This window comes from Suillus fuscotomentosus (assembly GCF_016647785.1).
Source record: "Suillus fuscotomentosus strain FC203 chromosome Unknown F5891scaffold_11, whole genome shotgun sequence".
NCBI lineage: Eukaryota > Fungi > Basidiomycota > Agaricomycetes > Boletales > Suillaceae > Suillus > Suillus fuscotomentosus.
The window spans coordinates 204,223-224,918 of NW_024539523.1; the positions used below are offsets into that span (position 1 = coordinate 204,223).

Below are 20,696 nucleotides of genomic sequence, written 5' to 3' on the forward strand. Positions count from 1 at the left end.
TCTGAAGAAACCCAAGCCAACGTATACTAGACTGTCGTCTCTTGTGTTGTAGAAACTATTTGCGCTACAGGAGGCCCGGCTACTGGTTTCAACTAAACAACGGTTATTTCGTTGTATAAATTTTGTAAAGGAGGTAAGTCAATTTCAGTACTATTCAATCCGTATCCAACTCGCAATCCGTCTTCCTCACCACATCCACTCGTCCCCCATCAGACATTTCAAACCACACTACCATACGATACCACACTATCAAGCCCATCACTCCAGAATCCCGTCCTCCTAACCAGAAAAGATTTTTGAGCTGAATTTCGAAAATGGCAGAAGCAGACTACAATCGCAAGAGGTCGCGCTCTCCTTCTGACTCTGACGAGAAGAAGCATCATAAGCGTGCTAACACAGGCGCTACGGCTCACGCGGATGACTCACGAGTTGACAAACACCAGGGTTCTGGTTCAACAACCGCTACGTCTATGACTCGCGATGTGAACATGACGGAAACTCCCGCATCCGTAGTAGATACTACTGCGTCTACTCCTTCTCCTAAGGAAACTTCATCCGACAATCGACACGACGAGTCCCGCACTCGCTCTGAAGAGGCCGGAAAATCAACTTCAATGTCTGCTCCACCTTCCTCGTCCTCAGCTCCCGCCCCTCCTTCAGCTATGATTCATATGCGTTGCTTGATCGTTACACAGGACGCGTCAATCATCATTGGAAAGGGTGGTTCACATGTCAATGAGATCAGAGACAAGAGTGGAGCTCGTGTTATGGTCTCTGAGAGCATTCCTGGTAACCCTGAGAGAATTCTCAATGTTAGCGGGCCGCTTGATGCTGTATCCAAGGTAAGCTCCAGATACCTTATTACCATTTCTTTTTTTCATCACAATAAACCTACAGGCTTTTGGTCTTATTGTACGACGGATCAATGACGAACCCTTCGATGTACCTTCAGTTCCTGGAAGTCGTGCGGTAACCATCAAGTTCATGATTCCAAACTCGCGCATGGGGTCTGTGATAGGGAAACAAGGTTCAAAAATCAAGGAAATTCAAGATGCCAGCGGAGCACGACTGAATGCAAGCGAGGGCATGCTCCCCGGTTCGACTGAGGTACAGTATAAGAATTTATTGCAAGGCAGCAACTAATTGTTTTGCGTGAATATAGCGAGTTCTAAGCGTTGCAGGTGTTGCGGATGCTATCCATATAGCAACCTACTACATCGGCAATATCCTTATCGAAGCACAAGAACGCATGCCTTCTTCGTCCTCCAGCCATTCTAGTTACCGCCCTTCCAGCTACTCTCGACGACCTCCGTATACTGGCTCGTCATATGTGCCAGGGTACGCGAACGCATCGCAGCCTTACGGTGCCCCACCACCCCCTAACCCACCACAGCAACTGCAAACACAGCAAATATACATCCCCAATGATTTGGTGGGCTGTATTATTGGGAAGGGGGGTAGTAAAATCAATGAAATTCGCCATATGAGCGCTAGTCAGATCAAAATCATGGAACCGGGTGCCGGGATCAACGGCGCTCCAGCGCCTCCAGGTAACGAAAACGAGCGGTTGGTTGTTATAACTGGACAGCCTGCAAACATTCAGATGGCAGTACAACTGCTGTATCACGTACGTTGCTCCTGTTTAAATAACGCCGAGAATTTCCTCACGCGTGAGCTGTTTCAGCGGTTGGAACAAGAGAAACAGAAGCAGCTACGAACATCTACCTCATCTTCTTGAGCGCGCACTGTGGCCCTTGGACTCATGCACTGCTACTTGTTTTCATTTGTCGACAAATCTTCAAGCATGGTTGCTGTGCTTTCTTTTTCTTTTTGATGTTGTGGCTGTGAAAAGGTCAATGCCTTCATAACGCAGATATGTACATTAGTCGCCCTTCCTGTCTTTGGTCTTTGGTCAAGCAATTTTTTCTGCTTGCCCGCTGGTGTTGATATGACCTAACGAGTATTTATTTAATTTTTTTGCCCTGTTGTCCCGACGCTTTCTGGTATTTATGGTGCGAATCAAAAACTTCCTGCGACGACTTGTTGCGCGTTTCCGCAAAATGCAAGTATTCGTCTGGCAGGGCAAGTCTGGGGACTTACAGGCGTACCGCGAAGCCAGTACTGGTCGGTGTGTACTTGATTTACCTACCCATTTGTGACATTTTCATCCAGGGTCGTGCGCGTGATTATTGGTATCCCTTTTATTGGAATTCTACCCCGAAGCGAGGTAGGAGTGTACTAGTATAGGGTACTTGTGACGTGCAGCAGCTGTGCTTCTCTTCTCCGCCAACTAGCGCCCAGGCTATACTCCAGCAAGCTCCGGTTGAGCTCTGGCGCCCTGTCCGCAGCCTGTCGCCTTTCGGATTTTATTTTCTGTTACAAACTCTGGTAAGCTCTGATGGCTCTGATCTTTATGTGCATCCGCATGCAATGAAGCCAAGTCCGGCAGGGAAGCCGGTCATGAGTAGAGAGCACTCGAAGGTGCTATGACACTGCTCTCTCAAGCTGACTCGTATAGGAAGTTCACCGTTGTGAACTCTGGTGGAGTTTTTCGCCAGAGAAGCTGATAAGGGGAGGAATCATCTATCTGCTTGCGACCAAGCAGACTTTTTTCTCGTTCTCACTACTTGCACCACTGTGAAGAGCGCCCGAGTTGAGGTACTTACTATATGTAGTGCTTGAGTTACATCAGCTGTAGCGTAGTCAGCCAATTGAAAATTGTTAATCGTTATGTAATTGAAAGTCTTGTTTTGAATCTACACCAGCTGTAGACAACTAAATGGCCCCACTCCTTACAGCTCAAAAAGCATATATCAATGCCAAGGGCAAAGGCAAAGGCAAAAGAAAAGCGGACGATATCGATGTCGACGATGACGATGTTCAGCAACCTAAACAGAAGAGAAACAAGCAACGCGTCTTACTACTCTCCTCTCGGGGTATCACCCATCGCATGAGACATCTCATGAACGATCTTGAGACTTTGCTACCTCATGTAAAGAAAGGTAAAGTGACACTTTTGTTGACAGATTCATCAGTTCTCAATGGGATCTATCTCAGATTCCAAACTTGATTCCAAGTCACAGTTGCATCTCCTGCCTGAGATAGCAGACCTGAACAACTGCAATAACACGCTTTACTTCGAGGCAAGGAGACATGAAGACCTATACATGTGGGCTACGAAAACACCAAATGGGCCCAGCATAAATTACACGTTCAAAACGTGCATACAATGGATGAGCTGAAGATGACAGGAAATTGTCTAAAAGGAAGCAGAGGAATTCTCAGCTTTGATAAAGCGTTTGATGAAACAGAGTGGGGAAAGCTTACCAAAGAGGTTTTCACGCATGTACGTTCATGGGCCATACGGAAGGTCGCTGACGCCTGATTATGTTCCGTTCCTCCACGTAGATCTTTGGTGTTCCCCCACTGGCTCGGAAAGCCAAACCGTTTATCGACCACGTTTTAACCTTTTCTATCCTCGATAACAAAATCTGGTTCCGGAATTTCCAGGTATGCTGGCTTCTTCGGTTTGTTACCGAGCGTTAACTCCATTTCATCTCCGTAGATAATGGAAAAGGATCCGTTGCAGCCTAACGGCCCACCTCAGACATCTCTCGTGGAGATTGGCCCCCGATTTGTGCTGACGCCCATCCGTATTTTTGAAGGAGCATTTGGTGGCGCCACCGTTTATTCCAATCCTGGTTCGTACACTTGAGCAAATATGTTTCTTACTCACGCACTCACTTCACAAACAGAATTTGTTACACCTGCTTCCGTGCGCTCAGCAGTCAGGCATGCCAGGGGTGACAAATACCGTCAACGGAAAGAAGCCCAGGAGGAGACATCAAAGAGAAAAGTGCTTCGTAAGAGGGATGAAGATGCACTGGCAGTATCCAAGGTGTTTGCGTAGATGCCTACACGTGTCATCAACGCGCAATCGTACCGAGCGGTAAGCACACCAACTTGGCGTGCTTATATGGTATCTGTGGGCGATTATCTACGTGCTTTTGTAGCGTTACACACGTTTTATCGCCTTAGCGATGCATGTATGCCATCTGCTCATTGATGCGACAGACGCATCAAGATCTTTCTGCTCCTGCTGCTTTTGGAGCATTGTCTTTATACGGCTTGCTTTGTGCTCTCTAGCGCTCTGGAAGTAGCGCTTCTCCATAAAATTATCTCAAGAGGTGCACAGCCACCAAGCCTATGTTTGCTTTTGTGCGCTCACAAAGGCAATAACCGGATTAATGAAACAAAAGGAATTTTGGCTGAGCAAACGTTCTCGTCTAACCAGGACAGTGTGCCTTGACAAATTTTAGCTGATGCCGAAGTTCAGCCGTTCCAGATGGCGGGCCACGCGCCTTTTGTTCTGTCTCAGACCCTGCAGGTTGCTATGCGTGGGTGCGTGTAACCGAAAACTATCCTATATAACGACTCATGTCCATCGCTCAAAGGAAAGTCATTCTCCTGGCTCAGTCGCTGATATCTCCAGTCTCTTATAGATATCCCTTGCCTACTGCCTTGTAGACAGTCAATATGCCTGTGTCGATAGACATCATCCCATTTTCAGGTTCTTTGGAATTGTATGGTGAACCAGACTTTTCGTGAGCTAGAATTGCTAAAGTCAAACGTCTCGCTTGTGCTGATAGACCTTCCTAGATCTGCCTTCTCTCTGGCAGGCCATGTGTCTATCTCGCTCAGTTCACCTTCGTTTATGTTCCAGCGCCGGCGGAGCACAACCCGTGCTTTGATGCAATCGCTCACCGTCACATTTGAGGGACAATCCGAAATGATCACCCCAGACATTGGGTATGCTCCTTTGCGGCTCTGCTCCATCACTCGTGAGCTTGTAAATGGTGAACCCGTTGACCTTTCCAACGAAGGGCACGAAGATTCCAATAAGCCCTGCTCTTGGAATGTCATTTTTGACATCCCTGTTCCTGGTTGGTTGCCGACTACATCTGCGTACGGGGATCGCAGTGTAGTTGAAGCTGGGACCCGCTACGCTTTGTATGCCACTGCAACTTTCATCTATCTTGAGGATGGTAGCTCCTCTATATTTAGCAGCTTTTGTTCACCTTTTGGCTGTCGCACTCACACAATTAACGCGCCAAGATGTCCAGTCACTCTCGTTCGTTTTGCCGAGGTTCCTTCTGCCCCCTCTTCTTCGTCCTCCATCTCTGTCTTCCCAATGGCATTGTTCATCGTCGATGCGCAATTAGGGAAAGATGACACAGAAACGGCTATTCCGCCTGAAGTCCTGAAGAAGATTCAGGTCGTCGCGTCCATTCCTACCGCAGTGACTTTGGATGAGACATCCGTTCCTCTTATCCTGCGCTTACAAGGCAACGAACTGGACACCTCTCAGCGAGAGCGCCTTCGAATAACTGATTTCACTGTTGACGTTGAACAGACTGAAACGTACAGGTGTGTTGCATTATTGTCTATCTACTATTCATGGTGCTAACGACATGTCTATTCAGGAGCACTACTTCTCTTGATCGCGTAGCTCGATTTATGGTCCCGCCTAGGACACAACAACCTCCTTCTCTCCCCCTTCGGAACGCACATTCTGTGCATACACTCTATGAGATTGGCCTTCTCATGAATCCATATCCCTCCAAATCTACTTCAACTCGTTCGTTTTCCCTCTTTGATCCCTCGAATTCCGGGAAGTACACTATATCTGGCGACGGTCGCATCTTCATGAATGACTCTCCAGAAGGCGATGCGACCACTCGTTCTTCATCAGAGAACTGGTATGTGCTCGAGGCAAATGTACCTTTGGCACCAGAGCCCCACCAATTGGATTGGGCTGGGCTCCGCGGCCGTCGCATATCTGAAAATAGCCCTCTTTTTAGTGTGTCCCACGTGATGCACATTGCGCTCCGGTGTGTCTACGAACAACCCGACGGCGAGGTTGTGAGTGAACGCCTCCACTTTTCACTGCCCATGCAGCATGTGCGGGTGGCTGCCCCATCAATTATTCCACCCGCTGACGATCGCACCATCGTGGGTGAAATAGAGCTCCATAAAAGCGCTCCATACAGCCAGAGTCTTCCCGCATACTCTCAGCTCTTCTACTCGAATGGAGAGCGCAAGATCGATTACTCAACTCCTCTCCCACTTTACGAACCTCCACCAACAGCTTCGTCATCATCTTCGTTCACTCTTGATCACAGTGACGACAATCGAAAATCAATCTGATAATTTTCGGAATTGCATATACACCGACATTCGCACACCGAAACCGAAGACATTAATATCGTCATGTAATATTTTAGACGTTCCGGCAGTCCACCGCACTTTCCGTCCTTTCGTTCCATTATCGTCCTGCTCTTTCGTCTTCTTTCGTTCTGCTGATCTGGCAGCTTTGCTTGTCTCTTGCTTTCATTCGCATTGATCTAGTCCGCATACCAATCATTCCTCGCACCTTGCAACTAATCTTGAAATTTGATTGTATCACTATAACTCCTTGTTCTGTATATCATGTAACAAACCTACACCGTGACTGCAGTGATGGAGTCTCATCTCACCATGAACCTAGTCCTCAATCCTAGGTAACGTCTGGTGTCACTATTATTTTATGTAACACTTGCCAGTGTTGTACTGGTCCTTCACATCGGACGATCCAAATTTCTGTGCCTTCAAATCCCGCAAGGCACACATGTCCTTCCTCGGAGTCTCCACAGCGAAGAACAACTGTTTCTGCCTCATCTAGGTCCGTCTCTGAACACTCAACAACTGCGATAGCCCGCAGCTCATCAACGGCCTTCTTGCGCTCAGCAGCCCCATCTTCATCTGCAATATAACTGATGGACATGTGCGGAAATGCTGGGGCTGAAGGCGATGCTCCATCCCTGTCGAGCGCAGCCATAATATGTTCATGCAGCGCGACGAGTTCAGTCGTCTTCTTTACAGATATGAAAACAGATCTAAAATAATGATAGCCGACTTCGAGCTTCTGGAACTCGACTGGAATTGAATGCAGAGTAGATGGTATGGCTCGTAGGATTGCATCCTGCGTTGCCTTTCCCGAGCTTGCCAGTGTGATATGAGGAGTTATATCTGGGTAGGAAGCAGCGGACACTGGACGTGTCTTAGGCTGCTTTGGCAACACCTTTTGGATAAGTTGCAATTGGGCGGGATTGGGCACCAGCCAAAGCGAGAGACCTGACGTAGCTTGGTTTTGTCAAACCGTAACAATGACCGATATTGACGTACCCATCTGGATCCAAAATGGTATCGATAAAGTGTACCTGGCAGATCAATGAAGAACTAGTAGAAGAGCAGAAAGTAACTCCTGAATCAGTGCCATCTTCCCGCCGAGCAGCTGCTATCCATATTTAGATTAGACTCCCAGTAGACGATGTTCAAGCTCAGTATCACGTCCTTAAATTTCAGAGCAAAGGAGTGCCCACAGGAAAATGGGTTACACATTGCAACGTGCTGAGCACGAGTAATATTTGTTCGACACAGAATATATATTTCAAAGCGCACAAGCAAAGTATCAGTGATCAGAATCCTTGTCAATCAATAAAATAGCAACACGCAAAGCACTCAGCCTTTTGCGAGACCTAAACCTCATCAGTGGGCCCACGAGATCCCAAGCTCACCCAGCTACTTTCCACTGTAGATGCATCGCCATACCCAGAATTACTCTCGAAATCAACCTCCGAGCTTGTTCCAAGTTCACTTATATCTTCAGGCTCGGAAAGATGCTCAGTCTGCTCGAGCGCAGCTGCAGCTGTCTCCGGAGGTGACGGACGTGGAGCAGAGTGTGTTCTGCTCACTGTCAAGGAAGATGATGGAAGAACTACAGAAGCCGCGGTAGAAGAGGGAATGTTACGAGCCGCCTTTGGGACTGTGCGTGGCTGTGCAAGAGGCACAGGCAAGAGCCGATTACGAACACCAACCAATATGTGAGGTAGACTCAGCAATCCATCTAGCAACATGCCAGGGAGGAATGACGCAAAGGTATATGTCCCTGCTGTATGGACAACAATTGTTAGCTCTCATATATGCGTAAAAAAGACGGAAAAACAACGAACCACCGGCACCAACAGCAAATCGGTCGCCACGAATCCAATCTCTGATCTTCTCATACACAAAACCAACGCGGATACCGCAGATCGTTTTACTCGCAATCTTGGTCTTTGTTCCGGCACTGACGACACCAACTATGTTATTTACCAGGACAGATATGTCCTCCGGTCTGCGAGACTGTCCCATGCTAGTTTCTCCGAGCGCAGCGAATGCTTGACCGTATGTTGCTTTCTCTGAGGGAGTCCAGTCGTCCATTGCGTGTGAATTTTCAAGGCTGGAAACGGGGGTTTCGCTAACGACACCTACATCAACAGCAACGATACGGATGGAGCTCATGCCTTGTCCAACAGCAACCTCACGGCGTAACACGTCCAACGCACGAAGAGTGGCCGCTGCGCTCATGGCACTGACTCCACCGAAAGGAAGTCCAACGCGTGCATCAGCAGCAGGGAGACACACAATGATGGACTTGCGTCCGTATGCGCGCTGGGCATCCGAGCGGAGTAATGGTAGGAGTGCTTGAAGTGCCTGGAGAGGAGCAAAGTGCGTGGAGAGAAGATGCGGAAGATATGTACTTCGTAAAGATAGCTGTTCAATGGGGGTCGGTACTGTATGAATGGATGGAACCGGCAGTGTGAGTAGAGATATTATGGAATGCAGAAGGGGATGATAAGGGGTGGTTGCATATGGGTCACCAGCGGCTGTAATCGGGAACCGTCTGGATAAAGTAGATGCGAGCGACCGAAGGAAGATTGGGATGGTGCCAGGCTAAATGATCTTCGGTTATATGAACTTGGAAAGCAGGGTTCAATAGTTGCACACCTCATTAGGGTCAAGGACAAGAGCTCGGACATAACCATGTCCTTTGCTTTCAATGCTACTAACAGCTTCCGGTGTGGAGACGCTAGTGATAACAATGTATCCCTTCTGCTCAAGTTCAATGATAAGAGGGAGGCCAAGTGGGTGATCACCACCCAACACAACTAGGAAGATATCAGCAATGGAAAGACAATCCAAGCGAGTGGTAGAAGTGCTTACCGACAACCTGCCGTTTCTCGGGAGTGACAGTAGTAGACCGAACTCTTCTCTTATGGGCGTGCGTCATATGGAAGGTAGTGTAGCCAGCAAGTAGGCCGGCTCCAACAAGAGCTGTTACTGCTATGCTAGAGCTCTTCCATGGATTTTCTATGATCCAATCACCAGCCTTCTCTACGAGAGTCCTCGGGGGTGGAGGCGGAGGCGGGGGTGGAGGAACTTCAAATGCCCCAAGACCGGGGACATGGATGTCAGGGAATGAAGAAAGACCAGGTGGCCCAAAGCGAGAGATATCAACCCAAAGACGGTGAACGGCCTCTCGAATGTTTGGAAGAGCAGGCGAGGCGACCACCAGAGAATCTGTCAGAAAGCGTTCGAGAGACTGAAAGTATTCCTCGACTTCATCAATTGAGGGAACCATTGCATAAGATTTGGTAGGAAAAGAACGTAGAGATCACAACCAAAGCCCACGCACGAAATGCAAGTCCTTTGAGAGCTTGCGGAGCTACTTGTTGCTGATTCGTATCGATATCTCGGATTCTGCCTCGTGGCTAAGTATAGGGTCTACTGCCGGACTTCGTGTGCCGTGGGTATCATATTGTCAACAAACGTCAAGCCAAATTATTAAGTGCAGGAATATTTCTATACTCTGCAAGAACTCAAATAAAGAGTATACCACGGAAAGCTGTCCACCACCACCCCCGATAAAGCGCACCCCAACCTTCCTCCTCAATGATCAGCCTCGCGCAACTGATAAGTCCGGTATATCCATCTTTATCAGTCCTTAGTCTGAGGGGCAATGACGGATGTTAAGATGGCCCCGGAAAACGTGAATGAGAGGGTTTACCTGACAGGCCCGCTAGTTTCAACCGGTGGTGTATCCAGAAGAAGTACAACTTGGGCCGCCTTGGCTTGGATAGACAATCGAACCATCATAACTTCCAGTGGAGTGAGCACCAGAGCATTAAGCGCGAACGAAAAAATCACGGCCCCAACCAAGAGAGGAATGTGGGGCCTCATGTCCTCCCAGTTCCCAAAGTTCTCCGGAAATTTTTTGACGAATAGAAAGTGGCGTGCTCCAATTGTGCCTACGATATACAAAACCCATAAAGTGCAGGTCGCAAGCAAGCCCGGGATGCTAAATATGCGATAAGGGTGCTTTCTTTCAGTCGGAGAGAGTAATGCATCAAGCGCTCGTCGTAAGGAGAATGAAGAGATGTCTTCCCGAGTTGTTACAGCCCTTTTATGCCTTTTCAGCCCATGGAAATGAACGATTGCCCAATAGAACGCACCGATTGACAAAGACAGCCTCGATCACGGTTGCGATGATTTTGACGAGAGAAGCGATAGCAATTATGAGAACAATACTCTGGTCGTACACCCCGAAGTGAAGATATCCAATTACCACAATGGACGGGATAGACATTTGCTCCCAGAATAACATGAAACCGAGGGTAGGGACTGTGTCACGGAGGAAGATAGTTATAAATCTTGAGAGAATGATTCGGAATGCTCGAAGGACTCACGAATTCCTTTGTACAACCCGTCAATTCCCTAGGAAACAAGGAAGCACGGATAGTTAGCGTCCAAGCACCCTCGTGTAAATTTGCACATACTTCTTCTGCGTTAACTCGTCGCAACACACCTACCAACGACCGAGGCTGAGAGACGTGTTGTAAATCGTCGACCAAGGGCAATTCTGGAACAAGTTGAACTTTGGGAGTGAAGTTTGCCCGCCATCTTATTAGTGCTCCCTTGAGTGGAAACAACAATGTCGCAAAGAAGAGTTTGTAGATCATTGCGCTGCAATGTCAATGTGGAGTCGTGAGAGGAGGGTGATTTGGTGGTAGTATCATCCAAGCAGGATCGCACATTGATTTTATGCGAGTCAATCATCACTTTCTAGAATGACAAAAACAAGTCAGACTGCAAGGCACGGATCCTGTGCCACGTCAAGGCCTATATGACCGCAAAAGATTGCAAGGCACTGCATCGTGATGTGACCTGTTGCTAAGCTCAAGTATCTTAGCCTTTAGGCTTCGCGTATTCAGCGCTCGGGTTGCGGTCGAACGTTGGTTCAGAGAAGATGTGGTACCATCGACCACTGGAGATACTCACACCTGAGGCAGGACGGAATCCGGCAATGTCTCTGGTGTCAGGCTGTCAACTTGAATAAGATTCAGCTACGTAATCATCCCCCATGGACACAATAACTTGACTAATACTCTTCCACTTGTTTCGGCCCATCTAGGATCTGTAATCACCGGTCCATGGCATCGTCTCTATTTTTGCAGGGTTGGGATCTGGTGGAGAATTCCACATCCGTAGACAGTGCGGCTGGAGCTCATTGTAGAGCATAGGACACACTGGTGGAATGGCTGCCCAATCTCCAGCCATCAATCGAATATTCGGGTAGGACCAATCACCTGAAATAGTCCAAAGGTCACTGATGCGTGTCAATACCTTTCGTTAAAATTCCATACATACCTTTTATCCGCACGTAACCACGATTCGGAGACAATTCAGAATTGCCTGAAAACACTATAGAATGCAATTTGCGGTATGGCAATTTCGCGCGATGAACAGATTTACCGGCGTCAAACTCAAGCCAACCAACCATTCCATTGTAAGAGGAAATTGGTCAGCAAGCATGGAGAACCATGAGCCCCATACTTCACATCAATGTCCTGTGAAGTGAACGCAAGTCTGACCACAGCAATGAGCCCACGTATCAAGCAAAGCTTCATGAAGATAGTGAAAAGCCTACAGAGATGGCATATTTAGCAACAAGCAAAAATCTAAAGGTCAAGCTACTTACCAGAATTCTTGGCTGAAAAGATAGGAATCCATCGTGCCATTGGTTGAAGCTAAATTCATCCAGTTGTCAACCAAGCACTTCTGGATATATATGTGTTTTCGGGCAAGCCTCCTGCTCCTTGGATCTTTGCCACCTTGACAGGCTGTGTATGCACGTACATCAACGAAGGTTGAATTCATTGCGGGGGAGTCACTGCCAGAAACTGTGGGGCGAGTAGTTTGTAGATATTGGGTGATCTCCTGAGCCCTTTGCTTCTCCGCAACTTCGTCGAGATTTTGGAGAGTGCTCCTCACCATATAATGCAAGACGGTCGGGCAATGTATGACATTTGGAATAGTCTCCTCGACGACACAATAGAAATAATGATCAGGAGATAGTCTTTCTTCGCAACTCTCGAGGAAGACACATAGCAGATATGAGATAGTCATGATAGGTCATGTTCAAGTGACGAGACCCCTAAACATGTGAGTTGAAGTTGGAGGCCAGTAGCCCCTCAGGTGAATACCAAAATTCGACCATCATGACTGCAAACTCATCTGTATGCAACCCTCCTCCTTACAGTGCCAACACATCTCTCTACATCTTTCTTGAAAATAGTGGAGGTCGCCTTCTCCCAAACCATCAATTTTATCAGCTTGTCGAGGTTTTCTTCATGACAATGACATTCTGGAGTACATGGCAAATTCCACTTTCGCAGACAATCCTATGCCAGAATCGCAGCTGACAAGGATGGATGAAATTCGAGACCTTTTTCGAAACAACTGTCCAGTGATTGTTGGCAGTAAATCAGCAGCCATTGGTGGCGGGCTCCTCCATGATGGTCCCAATGTTGCTGAGAAGGTGGCGGGCAGGGAGCACATATATCTCGATCAGGATTTGATCAATCAGTGGCTAAGCAAAAAGAGTCCAGATGGTCGCTGGCTGTGAGTCTACGTGCCTATTGAATCTGTTTGCATTTGGCTTAAATGGTACTACTGCCTTACAGCCTTCTTATGTTTCTCTTGAAAGTCATCCTCCTGTGCGAGTTTACCATCACTTCCTGGTTGACATATGGCATCAGGAAATCTGACTCCATTCACGGGAATGGAAGATGTAGTACACCATTCACACAGCCCACAGACTTCTTCATATCAGGGTGTGGTCACCTTTTCATAATTTTCAAAAGTGCGAAGGATCAAAAACTGAGGTCCATTCTGTTTCTCAACGATGAAGGAGGATATCTTGAGGTTCCGGGTAAGGACATTGTTTTGGTTAAGTCATTCATTTGTTAATTCTGCTCTCTATGTAGCAGTTAACACATCTGTCTTGCGAAGGCTTGCTGCAGGTGACTGGTCTGTGTTTCAGCGAGACGTGATCACAAGCATGGGACTGTACCGTAAGTACACTAAACATCAGCACCTCGAGCGTGTCTGGGATGTATCCGAATGTACTTGCTTTGGAAAATGACACAACACACGGGAGGATCAATATTCGGACAAGCGGCAGCTAGGTCTTTGATGAGCAGCATTGCTTCCTCGTGTTGATCTGCATTGAAGAGTGTGATGGCCTGGAATATCGAATGAAGCAGATAGCATGGGATATGAATTAAATGTACCTTGATCAAGAAAAGAAATTCGTTGGTTTCTGAATTTCGGTTCATGAACATGGATGTGACATTGAATGCTACCCTTGCTTCCAACCAAGAGGCTGTGAGAGAACTCAGTATTTGCTGAGCATATGAAATATCAGGTTCCTCACCCGTCCATCGGGAAGCGTCCGTTCAGGATACGAGTTGTATGTCATAAGTGAGCCATCAGGGAGCGAGAATCTAAGAAACAATTATTAAATAGCGCAAAGTAAAATCAATCAACCAACCTGTGGACGACCCAATGACCTGCATCTGATCGATGTTTCGCAAGTACAAATCATTGCTCAAGTTCAGTGTGATCGCCATAAAGTTCATCATCCTCTTCAACTACAATTCATCAGGATATTCATCTCGTCCGCGTAAAAACACACACCAATGATAGCAGTTTCATTTTGGTACACCGATTCTGGAATCGTGCCAGTGGGCTGCGTGTTGATATTCACAGTTTGAGTGCGCGGGGTTTGGCCGTACTGATCCATGTTTTCTGAATATTCTGTCTCTCCTTGCTATTGCTCTCGAGAAACAGCAGACTCGGCATATGACTGTTGGCTGTGAGGTGGCATGGGCGCATGCAATGACTGAGGGCTGAGGGTTTCAAGACGCTGTTGCACTTTTATCATTCCGTTCATAAGCTCTTTGGCCCATTCAGGTGGCTCTTGCTGTTGCAGAGTTGATGTCAGATTCAAACATTACAAACAATTGGAGTAACTTACTGTGTCTGGCTGGAAGTCCGCATCCAGATGGACACTAGGATCATGATCATGGGATGACTTCCTGTACTGTCACATGGACTGCGAGGATGTAAGATGCATTCAACATGAAGAATAAGCAGTGGAGCGCACATCTTGGTTATATTTCATGCCCAGTTTCTTGATGCGCTGCCTCAATGCTTTTCGCTGCGCCTTCTTCACCACTTTATGAGTGGTGCTATCGTCCATTTGATGAAGCAAGATGCAAAGGTCCATATCGTGGAAGTGAGAGTCGATAATTTCTGGTTCAAGAGTACTAGGGGCATACGAAGTGCGATTACCAGTACCACCCTAGGACAGAACCAAAGGAGCGAAGCTCTGAAGAATGATCAAAGCCGAAAGGACGGCCAAAGTGAAAGACACATACCAGATTGAATGAAAGTAGATAGGTGGAAAAAACGGACCGAAAGAGTGAAAGATGGTGCTGATAACACCAGTGTTCGGATTGAAGGTTAGCATGGTGTAAATGAAAGTTCCCTAAGCAAGGGACTCTTGAGTGGTGACCAGCCCAGAGCTATCGCCTGGCAGCTTGAGACATCCGATCCCGGGCCACTCGAGAGGGAAGTGAGGAAGGGAAACAAACAATGGCATGGATGGTGCTGGTGAGTAATTATATGCATTAGCTCACAGTTACGACACGCTAAACATTGACAGGACATTGTCAACAAGTTCAATGCCTTGTTTCAAAAGGTAACAAGGTTTTGTCTGCACTGGTCCGTCAAAAGTTCTCGAGGTTGTTGAGCAGTTGCACTATGATAAATTCACGGTGCAGACCTGTTATTCATACTTGTATATTTCTCGCTAATCCCTTTTTGACCAAGAGGTTATGTTGAATGGCGCATAGTAGTGATGTCTCAGCTTAGTGCTGCTGCAGTCCGGTCCAGAACCATGGTTTGAACCGGACTTTTGGTCCGGTTCTCCATGGTCCGGTCCATGGTTCTTACAGAAGCCTGAACCGGACTGGAAAATGGTTCTGGGTTCTAGGTCTTCCCGGACCATCCCAATTTGGTTCGGTCTTCCCGAACCATTCCAAACCCTTATCGACTTCGACTTCGACAACGTCGGTCTCAACGTCAAATTATTGTCTTCGGGATTTGCGCTTTTAGTTAATCAGGCTACCTTCAGCCCTGTTGAAAGTAAGTACCCACTCTCAGACTCTCACCATGACTGATGTATACTTAACCATGACTGACGTATACTTAACCATGTCATCCATATTCCTAGATAGCTATGATCTTCCAGTGGCTTTTCACTTTCGGATATGTTCGTTCTGGGATTTGCACATGTTGTCTCCTTGCTCCGTGCACAGATTTAAAATGAGGTCCTGACAACGAAATTGTGAGTCATCTCCTTGAAATGTCTGAGGATTCATGTGCTCTCAATACTGATGGCTCCCTCAAGGATGCCTCCGATATTATATTCTACAACGATTCGGACGATAGTGTACCACTGCCACAGGTTCCATCCTCAACTCAACCTACTGCAAAAGACGCCTTCTCTGTGTTGCTCCAGGCTGGACACACACCAGCGCTAGTAACGGCTGGTTCACGGCATTCCACCCACACCTCAAAGCCCTCTGCTCACATTCGGGATGCTGACAATGCATGTGCCCAGCCTTCATCTTCAAGCACTGCGTCAAGAAAGCGTGTATTATCCAGTGCAACCAATCCTCCGGCGCCCAAAAAAGCTGTCATGCGGTTTCTGTCTCCTCTGGACTCTGATGAAGATGTACCTTCTTCTCCCCCTAACCCAGCCCCAGAAGAATCATCCTGTGACGAGCTCATCCCTCAACTGGACGACGAGGATCACGACGATGAAATAAAATCTGGGAATAAAGATGCCACTAGGCAACCACAGTGGCCAAAACATCGGCCATATACTCATCGAAACGATAGACAAGTATAATATTCAAAATAAGGTGTGTATTTAGTCAGAATCTGTCTTACTTTGTGTATTGACTTTGCTTATATAGGTTGGATGGATGATGTCTGACAATGCATCAAACAACGATACTGCAATGAAAGAAGTTGCAAGAACCATAGATGAGGATGGTAGCCACTGGCTTCCGGGTCCCCGTCGCATCCGCTGTCAAGAGCATATTCTGAACCTTGCGGCACGACACTTCATCGATGCGGTTGCACCCACCCCTCAGGCAACAATACTCAGAAAGATTTGACACGCTATTGATCATGGTGAGGACGCTGATGTTGACAACTTAACCAAACAACTTGCTGCATTGGAACATGATCCTGAAGCTATTGTCGAAGATGGTTTTGATGTCGGCAACACTGTTGGAAAAGCACTGGCTCTCATTGAACAGGTAAAGTTTCATTTTTCTTTATCTTTGAGTCCTTACTGACACAACAAATTAGATACGCAAATCACCCCAAGCTCAAGCATTCTTCAGAAAATCGTGCGAGGAAGAAGGTATTGCCATTTGTGAGATTTTGACTTGGGTGAGAATGCGCTGGGCATCCTTGTTCAAGTGCCTTGAGCGCTTTTTGTCTCTTCGCCTGGTAAGTGACACACAATCACCTATTTAGTATCTAATGTCTTTTTTTTTCAGGCTGTCAACTGCTTCACTCTGCTTGCTGACGAGAGTCACAAAGTCCCAACATTACGCAACAAATCATATAGTGACTTCAGGCTTGATCAAGCCGACTGGAGGAAGATACGACTTGTGCATGACGTTCTCAAGGTATTTATCTGTATGTATGTCTGTTTTTTTATTTACTAATTGTTCTAGGAGCCAGCGACTGTGCAACAGTCTTTCTCGTCAGTCGTGTGCCCAACAGCATGGCAGACTATACCTATGCTAGAATGTCTCACTAACACATGGCAGACGATGGTGGGAAATCCGGAATATGGACTCATTGCGGACACCATTAGGAAGGGCCTCAAAAATGTTGAGAAGTACTATCAGAAAGCTGGTGACTCGGATGTCTACTTTATTTGTCTCAGTGAGTATCAACGTTTTTCGCTCGAGTTCATTTCTGATTTTGCTATAGTTCTTGACCCCAACTACAAATTAGCATATGTCAAAAGCCGATGGAGTGAGACGAGGGTTGCAAGCGGGAGGGCTCGTCTTCAAACAGTGGTAAGTACTACTCAATTATCCTGCTAGTCTCTGACTTAAGACAGGTGCTTAGTTTGACAGGTATTATGAAGCATTGCAAAGCCCAGGACTGCATGTCACAATGGCCATGTCAACAAAAAAACCTTCGAATCGGTACAGTGAGTCCTGGATGCGTGATGTGATCATGGCGCGTCAAGCCACTGACCATCACGCATACAACCCTCATCAAGAGCTCTCTGCATACCTCACTTCACCATTGGAGGAAACAGACAACATTGTAGCGTGGTGGGGGGTAAGTCCATCATTACTTTCTTTGGTTCCTGGCTAACATTTTTGATTAGTTACACTCACTGCAATACCCAACCTTAGCTCGTGTTGCGCGTGATTACCTTCCCATTCAAGGCAGTGCTGTCCCATCTGAACGCGCTTTCTCCAGCGGGGGGATCACATTGACTTTGCGCTGCAATACACTCGCGTCATCCACCTTCTCTGCACTGCAAGTGTTGAAGGCAGCCTATCATAATGGACACTTGTCAGCAGCAGTTGAGGCAGAGGGGCATGCAGCTAGTATTATGTAGTTAGGCTAGGTAGTTGATGTCTTGTAGATGTAATACCAATGTTTTTTTTCGTGCACCCAAAACTTATGGTTCGGTTCGAGTTCAAACCGGAAAAAAACCGAACTGGACCGCAAAGAACGGTTCTTGAAGGTCCGGTTCTGGGTTCGACGATTTTGCAGAACCGGACCATGGCAGCACTATCTCAGCTCCAAGCTGCATTTTTCATAAAATGAGCATAACATGCTGAATAAAATTCCTAAATTCATGAAAATATTCATGGAAATAGATTGAGCCAAAAGCTGGGAGGCATCTAAGGGGAATTTGTACTATAATGCATCATTGTCTTGCTATGAAGCAGCTCAGAAAATGACTCAAAATTCAAGCCATTTGCTGAGCTGCTTCATAGCAAGACAATGATGCATTATAATACAAATTCCCCTTAGATGCCTCCCGGCTTTTGGCTCAATCTATGTCTATAAATATTTTCATGAATTTAGGAATTTTATTCAGCATGTGATGCTCATTTTCTGAAAAATGCAGCTTGGAGCTGAGACATCACTAGCGCATAGCCTATGCAATTTATTTTAAGATCCACTCAATGAGTAGCTATAGGGATTCTGGATGCAGTAAGCATTCCACAACTCTACGAAGTACTTACGATGCTACACAGGTGAGAGTGAGCCATTGACGTCTTGACACGCTATTGCTCACTGCTGGAGCTGACATAATTAACACTGAGTAAGAGTGTGCGTCAGTGCTGCACAGCATGACAGGGTGGACACAACAGCCTGAGGGTGAGAAGGCCATATAGCTAGAATGATACATCCAAACTGGACTATAGCCCTAAAACTGTGATACATCATTCAGTCTAATTATCCATGATCCAAATAGATGTATCCCTTGGTGGATCCCAAATGCTAGCATACACAGCCGCATTTTTCGCACTTTTGAAACTCAGCTCCAGGATATATTCCATGTGTGGTAATTCATAAAACATACCCATTTTGGTGGCCTGCAGCCTCCTACATTATTCCCACACTCCGCATTTTTTGTATTTTTAGCTATACTGTGCCTACATCAGTTAAAAATAGATTGCTTCTCATATTAGGGCCTCCCCACATTATCCCCGCACTGCATTTTTAGCCACCTACTGTGGGAATTTCCCCACTACTCCAAAAACATCACTCATTTTGGGAATCTCCACAATATTAATTATTCCCACACCCTCCCCACCTCACTGCAGCTTCACCACCACACCACAATAGGTCCCTGTGCATATATAAGTAGTAGTTTAGTATATATATGTATAATATAATATAATAGACTGCTTTTTTGTTTGTTTATGTGACTGCTCCTCCTCTAGGGGCAATTCAACATAGGGTAGGGTATAGAACACTTTCGCATTTTTGCCCCTTTGGTGGGAAAGTGTTATATGACATTCAGAATATGTTTATGAGCATATATGAGTAGATTCCCATCTTTATTTCACCCCCTGAAGTGTCCTACATCAATAGATATAGCACATATGCAAGAAAACACAGAATATGTTCCCATTCAATTATTTCTAGGTGAACAGACTTGTAAAAATGATTCCCAGCATCTTTTCAACAATAGGAACAATGTATCAGGAGCACAGGACCATAGGACAATATCCTGCTGCATGGTGTAGCCTCCCTCTCCTGGTGGTTTACCCCCTGTGAAAATTTTTCCTGTAGGACCAGACCTCAATTGAGGTAGGGGGTCTATTCCTATGTATATTTGGAGTAGATTTATCATATAGCTGGCCCAGGACACACATAGGATCTTGCTATAGAAACAAAAACATGAAAAATCACACTTTTGACATTTTTGACATTTTTCAGTATCTTACTCTTGCATAGATGATCTAGCCTGTTCATGTATCATTAGAATAGCATATATACTTGCTTTTTATGACAAGGATCAGCCCTACATAGGGCGCAATTTGAGATCTAATGTGAAGAGGGTATTTCTACTGATAAGAAACCTACATAGCAATCAAGCCTGTGATAAGTAATCAGATATCTGGAATACCTCTCATATATGTCCCTAATGATGAATCTGAAGTTTAGAAAGATCCATGAAGGACTGACTGAATGATAAGTAAAATGACATATGTGTAAAAAGTGACAATTGATATCTTTGTACACAAAGTCCCATTTATATATGATACAGGTCAAATATTTCATTGAAAATATGTGGAATACATGGTAGACTAATAAAGGAACCTATACTACATACTGCCCTGGGGTTGGAGGGTGGTGGAAGGGATATGGTGTATATCTGAGTTGACCCAGCATTAAAGTCCTACTGCCCAACTGACCATTTTCGATGTTTTGGGTCTTTGAACTTTCCCACACTCAATTTCTTATCTATTTCACTTCCTCAACACTCCATTATTGTTGGATTGTTTTGTAAATTTAGGTATATGATAGTGAATGTATTCTGAATCTACTCCAGATATCTGATTATTAAATTTCGATGTTTTGACAATATGGGCTCCTTATCAGTAAAAATACCCTCTTCACATTAGATCTCAAATTGCGCCCTATGTAGGGCTGATCCTTGTCATAAAAAGCAAGTATATATGCTATTCTAATGATACATGAACAGGCTAGATCATCTATGCAAGAGTAAGATACTGAAAAATGTCAAAAATGTCAAAAGTGTGATTTTTCATGTTTTTGTTTCTATAGCAAGATCCTATGTGTGTCCTGGGCCAGCTATATGATAAATCTACTCCAAATATACATAGGAATAGACCCCCTAC

At 46.0% G+C, this 20,696-nt stretch overlaps 8 protein-coding genes across 8 annotated transcripts; 4 read left to right on the top strand and 4 right to left on the bottom strand.

Annotated features, from left to right (window-relative positions):
- The first annotated feature begins 16 nt into the window (after positions 1-16).
- F5891DRAFT_1015209 (uncharacterized protein) lies at positions 17-2,102 on the top strand. The gene is made up of 4 exons (XM_041360868.1): positions 17-842; positions 898-1,107; positions 1,163-1,627; positions 1,685-2,102. The coding sequence occupies exons 1-4, from the start codon at positions 315-317 to the stop codon at positions 1,736-1,738; spliced, it is 1,257 nt and encodes a 418-aa protein (XP_041229384.1). The 5' UTR covers positions 17-314; the 3' UTR covers positions 1,739-2,102.
- Positions 2,103-2,779: 677 nt separating this feature from the next.
- On the top strand, positions 2,780-3,910 carry F5891DRAFT_1184757 (Brix domain-containing protein; the record flags this gene model as incomplete). Its single annotated transcript, XM_041366483.1, has 6 exons — positions 2,780-3,002; positions 3,058-3,220; positions 3,274-3,346; positions 3,409-3,510; positions 3,566-3,701; positions 3,756-3,910. The coding sequence occupies 6 exons, from the start codon at positions 2,780-2,782 to the stop codon at positions 3,908-3,910; spliced, it is 852 nt and encodes a 283-aa protein (XP_041229385.1).
- Positions 3,911-4,536: 626 nt separating this feature from the next.
- Positions 4,537-6,207, top strand: F5891DRAFT_946352 (uncharacterized protein; the record flags this gene model as incomplete). Its single annotated transcript, XM_041374669.1, has 3 exons — positions 4,537-4,604; positions 4,660-5,427; positions 5,484-6,207. The coding sequence occupies 3 exons, from the start codon at positions 4,537-4,539 to the stop codon at positions 6,205-6,207; spliced, it is 1,560 nt and encodes a 519-aa protein (XP_041229386.1).
- Positions 6,208-6,556: 349 nt separating this feature from the next.
- F5891DRAFT_946485 (2',3'-cyclic-nucleotide 3'-phosphodiesterase) lies at positions 6,557-7,183 on the bottom strand (the record flags this gene model as incomplete). The annotated part of the gene is made up of 1 exon (XM_041374678.1): positions 6,557-7,183. A coding segment is annotated over one exon (627 nt), but the record flags the coding sequence as incomplete, so codon positions are not given.
- Positions 7,184-7,380: 197 nt separating this feature from the next.
- F5891DRAFT_54575 (uncharacterized protein) lies at positions 7,381-9,713 on the bottom strand. The gene is made up of 4 exons (XM_041372192.1): positions 9,085-9,713; positions 8,869-9,029; positions 8,052-8,814; positions 7,381-7,990 (listed from the first exon to the last, which is right to left on the bottom strand). The coding sequence occupies exons 1-4, from the start codon at positions 9,500-9,502 to the stop codon at positions 7,578-7,580; spliced, it is 1,755 nt and encodes a 584-aa protein (XP_041229388.1). The 5' UTR covers positions 9,503-9,713; the 3' UTR covers positions 7,381-7,577.
- F5891DRAFT_54437 (uncharacterized protein) lies at positions 9,622-11,104 on the bottom strand. The gene is made up of 5 exons (XM_041372188.1): positions 10,698-11,104; positions 10,608-10,635; positions 10,374-10,542; positions 9,929-10,321; positions 9,622-9,870 (listed from the first exon to the last, which is right to left on the bottom strand). The coding sequence occupies exons 1-5, from the start codon at positions 10,878-10,880 to the stop codon at positions 9,741-9,743; spliced, it is 903 nt and encodes a 300-aa protein (XP_041229389.1). The 5' UTR covers positions 10,881-11,104; the 3' UTR covers positions 9,622-9,740.
- Positions 11,105-13,916: 2,812 nt separating this feature from the next.
- On the bottom strand, positions 13,917-14,305 carry F5891DRAFT_1015224 (uncharacterized protein; the record flags this gene model as incomplete). Its single annotated transcript, XM_041360869.1, has 3 exons — positions 13,917-14,010; positions 14,033-14,185; positions 14,240-14,305. Coding segments are annotated over 2 exons (219 nt in total), but the record flags the coding sequence as incomplete, so codon positions are not given.
- Positions 14,306-15,242: 937 nt separating this feature from the next.
- F5891DRAFT_977369 (uncharacterized protein) lies at positions 15,243-16,097 on the top strand (the record flags this gene model as incomplete). Its single annotated transcript, XM_041376701.1, has 4 exons — positions 15,243-15,411; positions 15,597-15,613; positions 15,677-16,003; positions 16,029-16,097. 4 exons carry the CDS (start codon positions 15,243-15,245, stop codon positions 16,095-16,097), a joined length of 582 nt encoding a protein of 193 aa, XP_041229391.1.
- Positions 16,098-20,696: the final 4,599 nt, after the last annotated feature.

Coding starts and splice junctions, on each gene's coding strand:
- F5891DRAFT_1015209 (XM_041360868.1), top strand. CDS start 315: ATGGCAGAAGCAGACTACAATCGCAAGAGGTCGCGCTCTCCTTCTGAC. Junction 1,108..1,162: donor TGCTCCCCGGTTCGACTGAG/GTACAGTATAAG, acceptor GCGTGAATATAG/CGAGTTCTAAGCGTTGCAGG. Junction 1,628..1,684: donor CAGTACAACTGCTGTATCAC/GTACGTTGCTCC, acceptor GAGCTGTTTCAG/CGGTTGGAACAAGAGAAACA.
- F5891DRAFT_54575 (XM_041372192.1), bottom strand. CDS start 9,502: ATGGTTCCCTCAATTGATGAAGTCGAGGAATACTTTCAGTCTCTCGAA. Junction 9,030..9,084: donor CGAGAAACGGCAGGTTGTCG/GTAAGCACTTCT, acceptor ATATCTTCCTAG/TTGTGTTGGGTGGTGATCAC. Junction 7,991..8,051: donor ATTTGCTGTTGGTGCCGGTG/GTTCGTTGTTTT, acceptor TTGTCCATACAG/CAGGGACATATACCTTTGCG.
- F5891DRAFT_54437 (XM_041372188.1), bottom strand. CDS start 10,880: ATGATCTACAAACTCTTCTTTGCGACATTGTTGTTTCCACTCAAGGGA. Junction 10,322..10,373: donor GAGGCTGTCTTTGTCAATCG/GTGCGTTCTATT, acceptor AAGGCATAAAAG/GGCTGTAACAACTCGGGAAG. Junction 9,871..9,928: donor GAAACTAGCGGGCCTGTCAG/GTAAACCCTCTC, acceptor ATTGCCCCTCAG/ACTAAGGACTGATAAAGATG.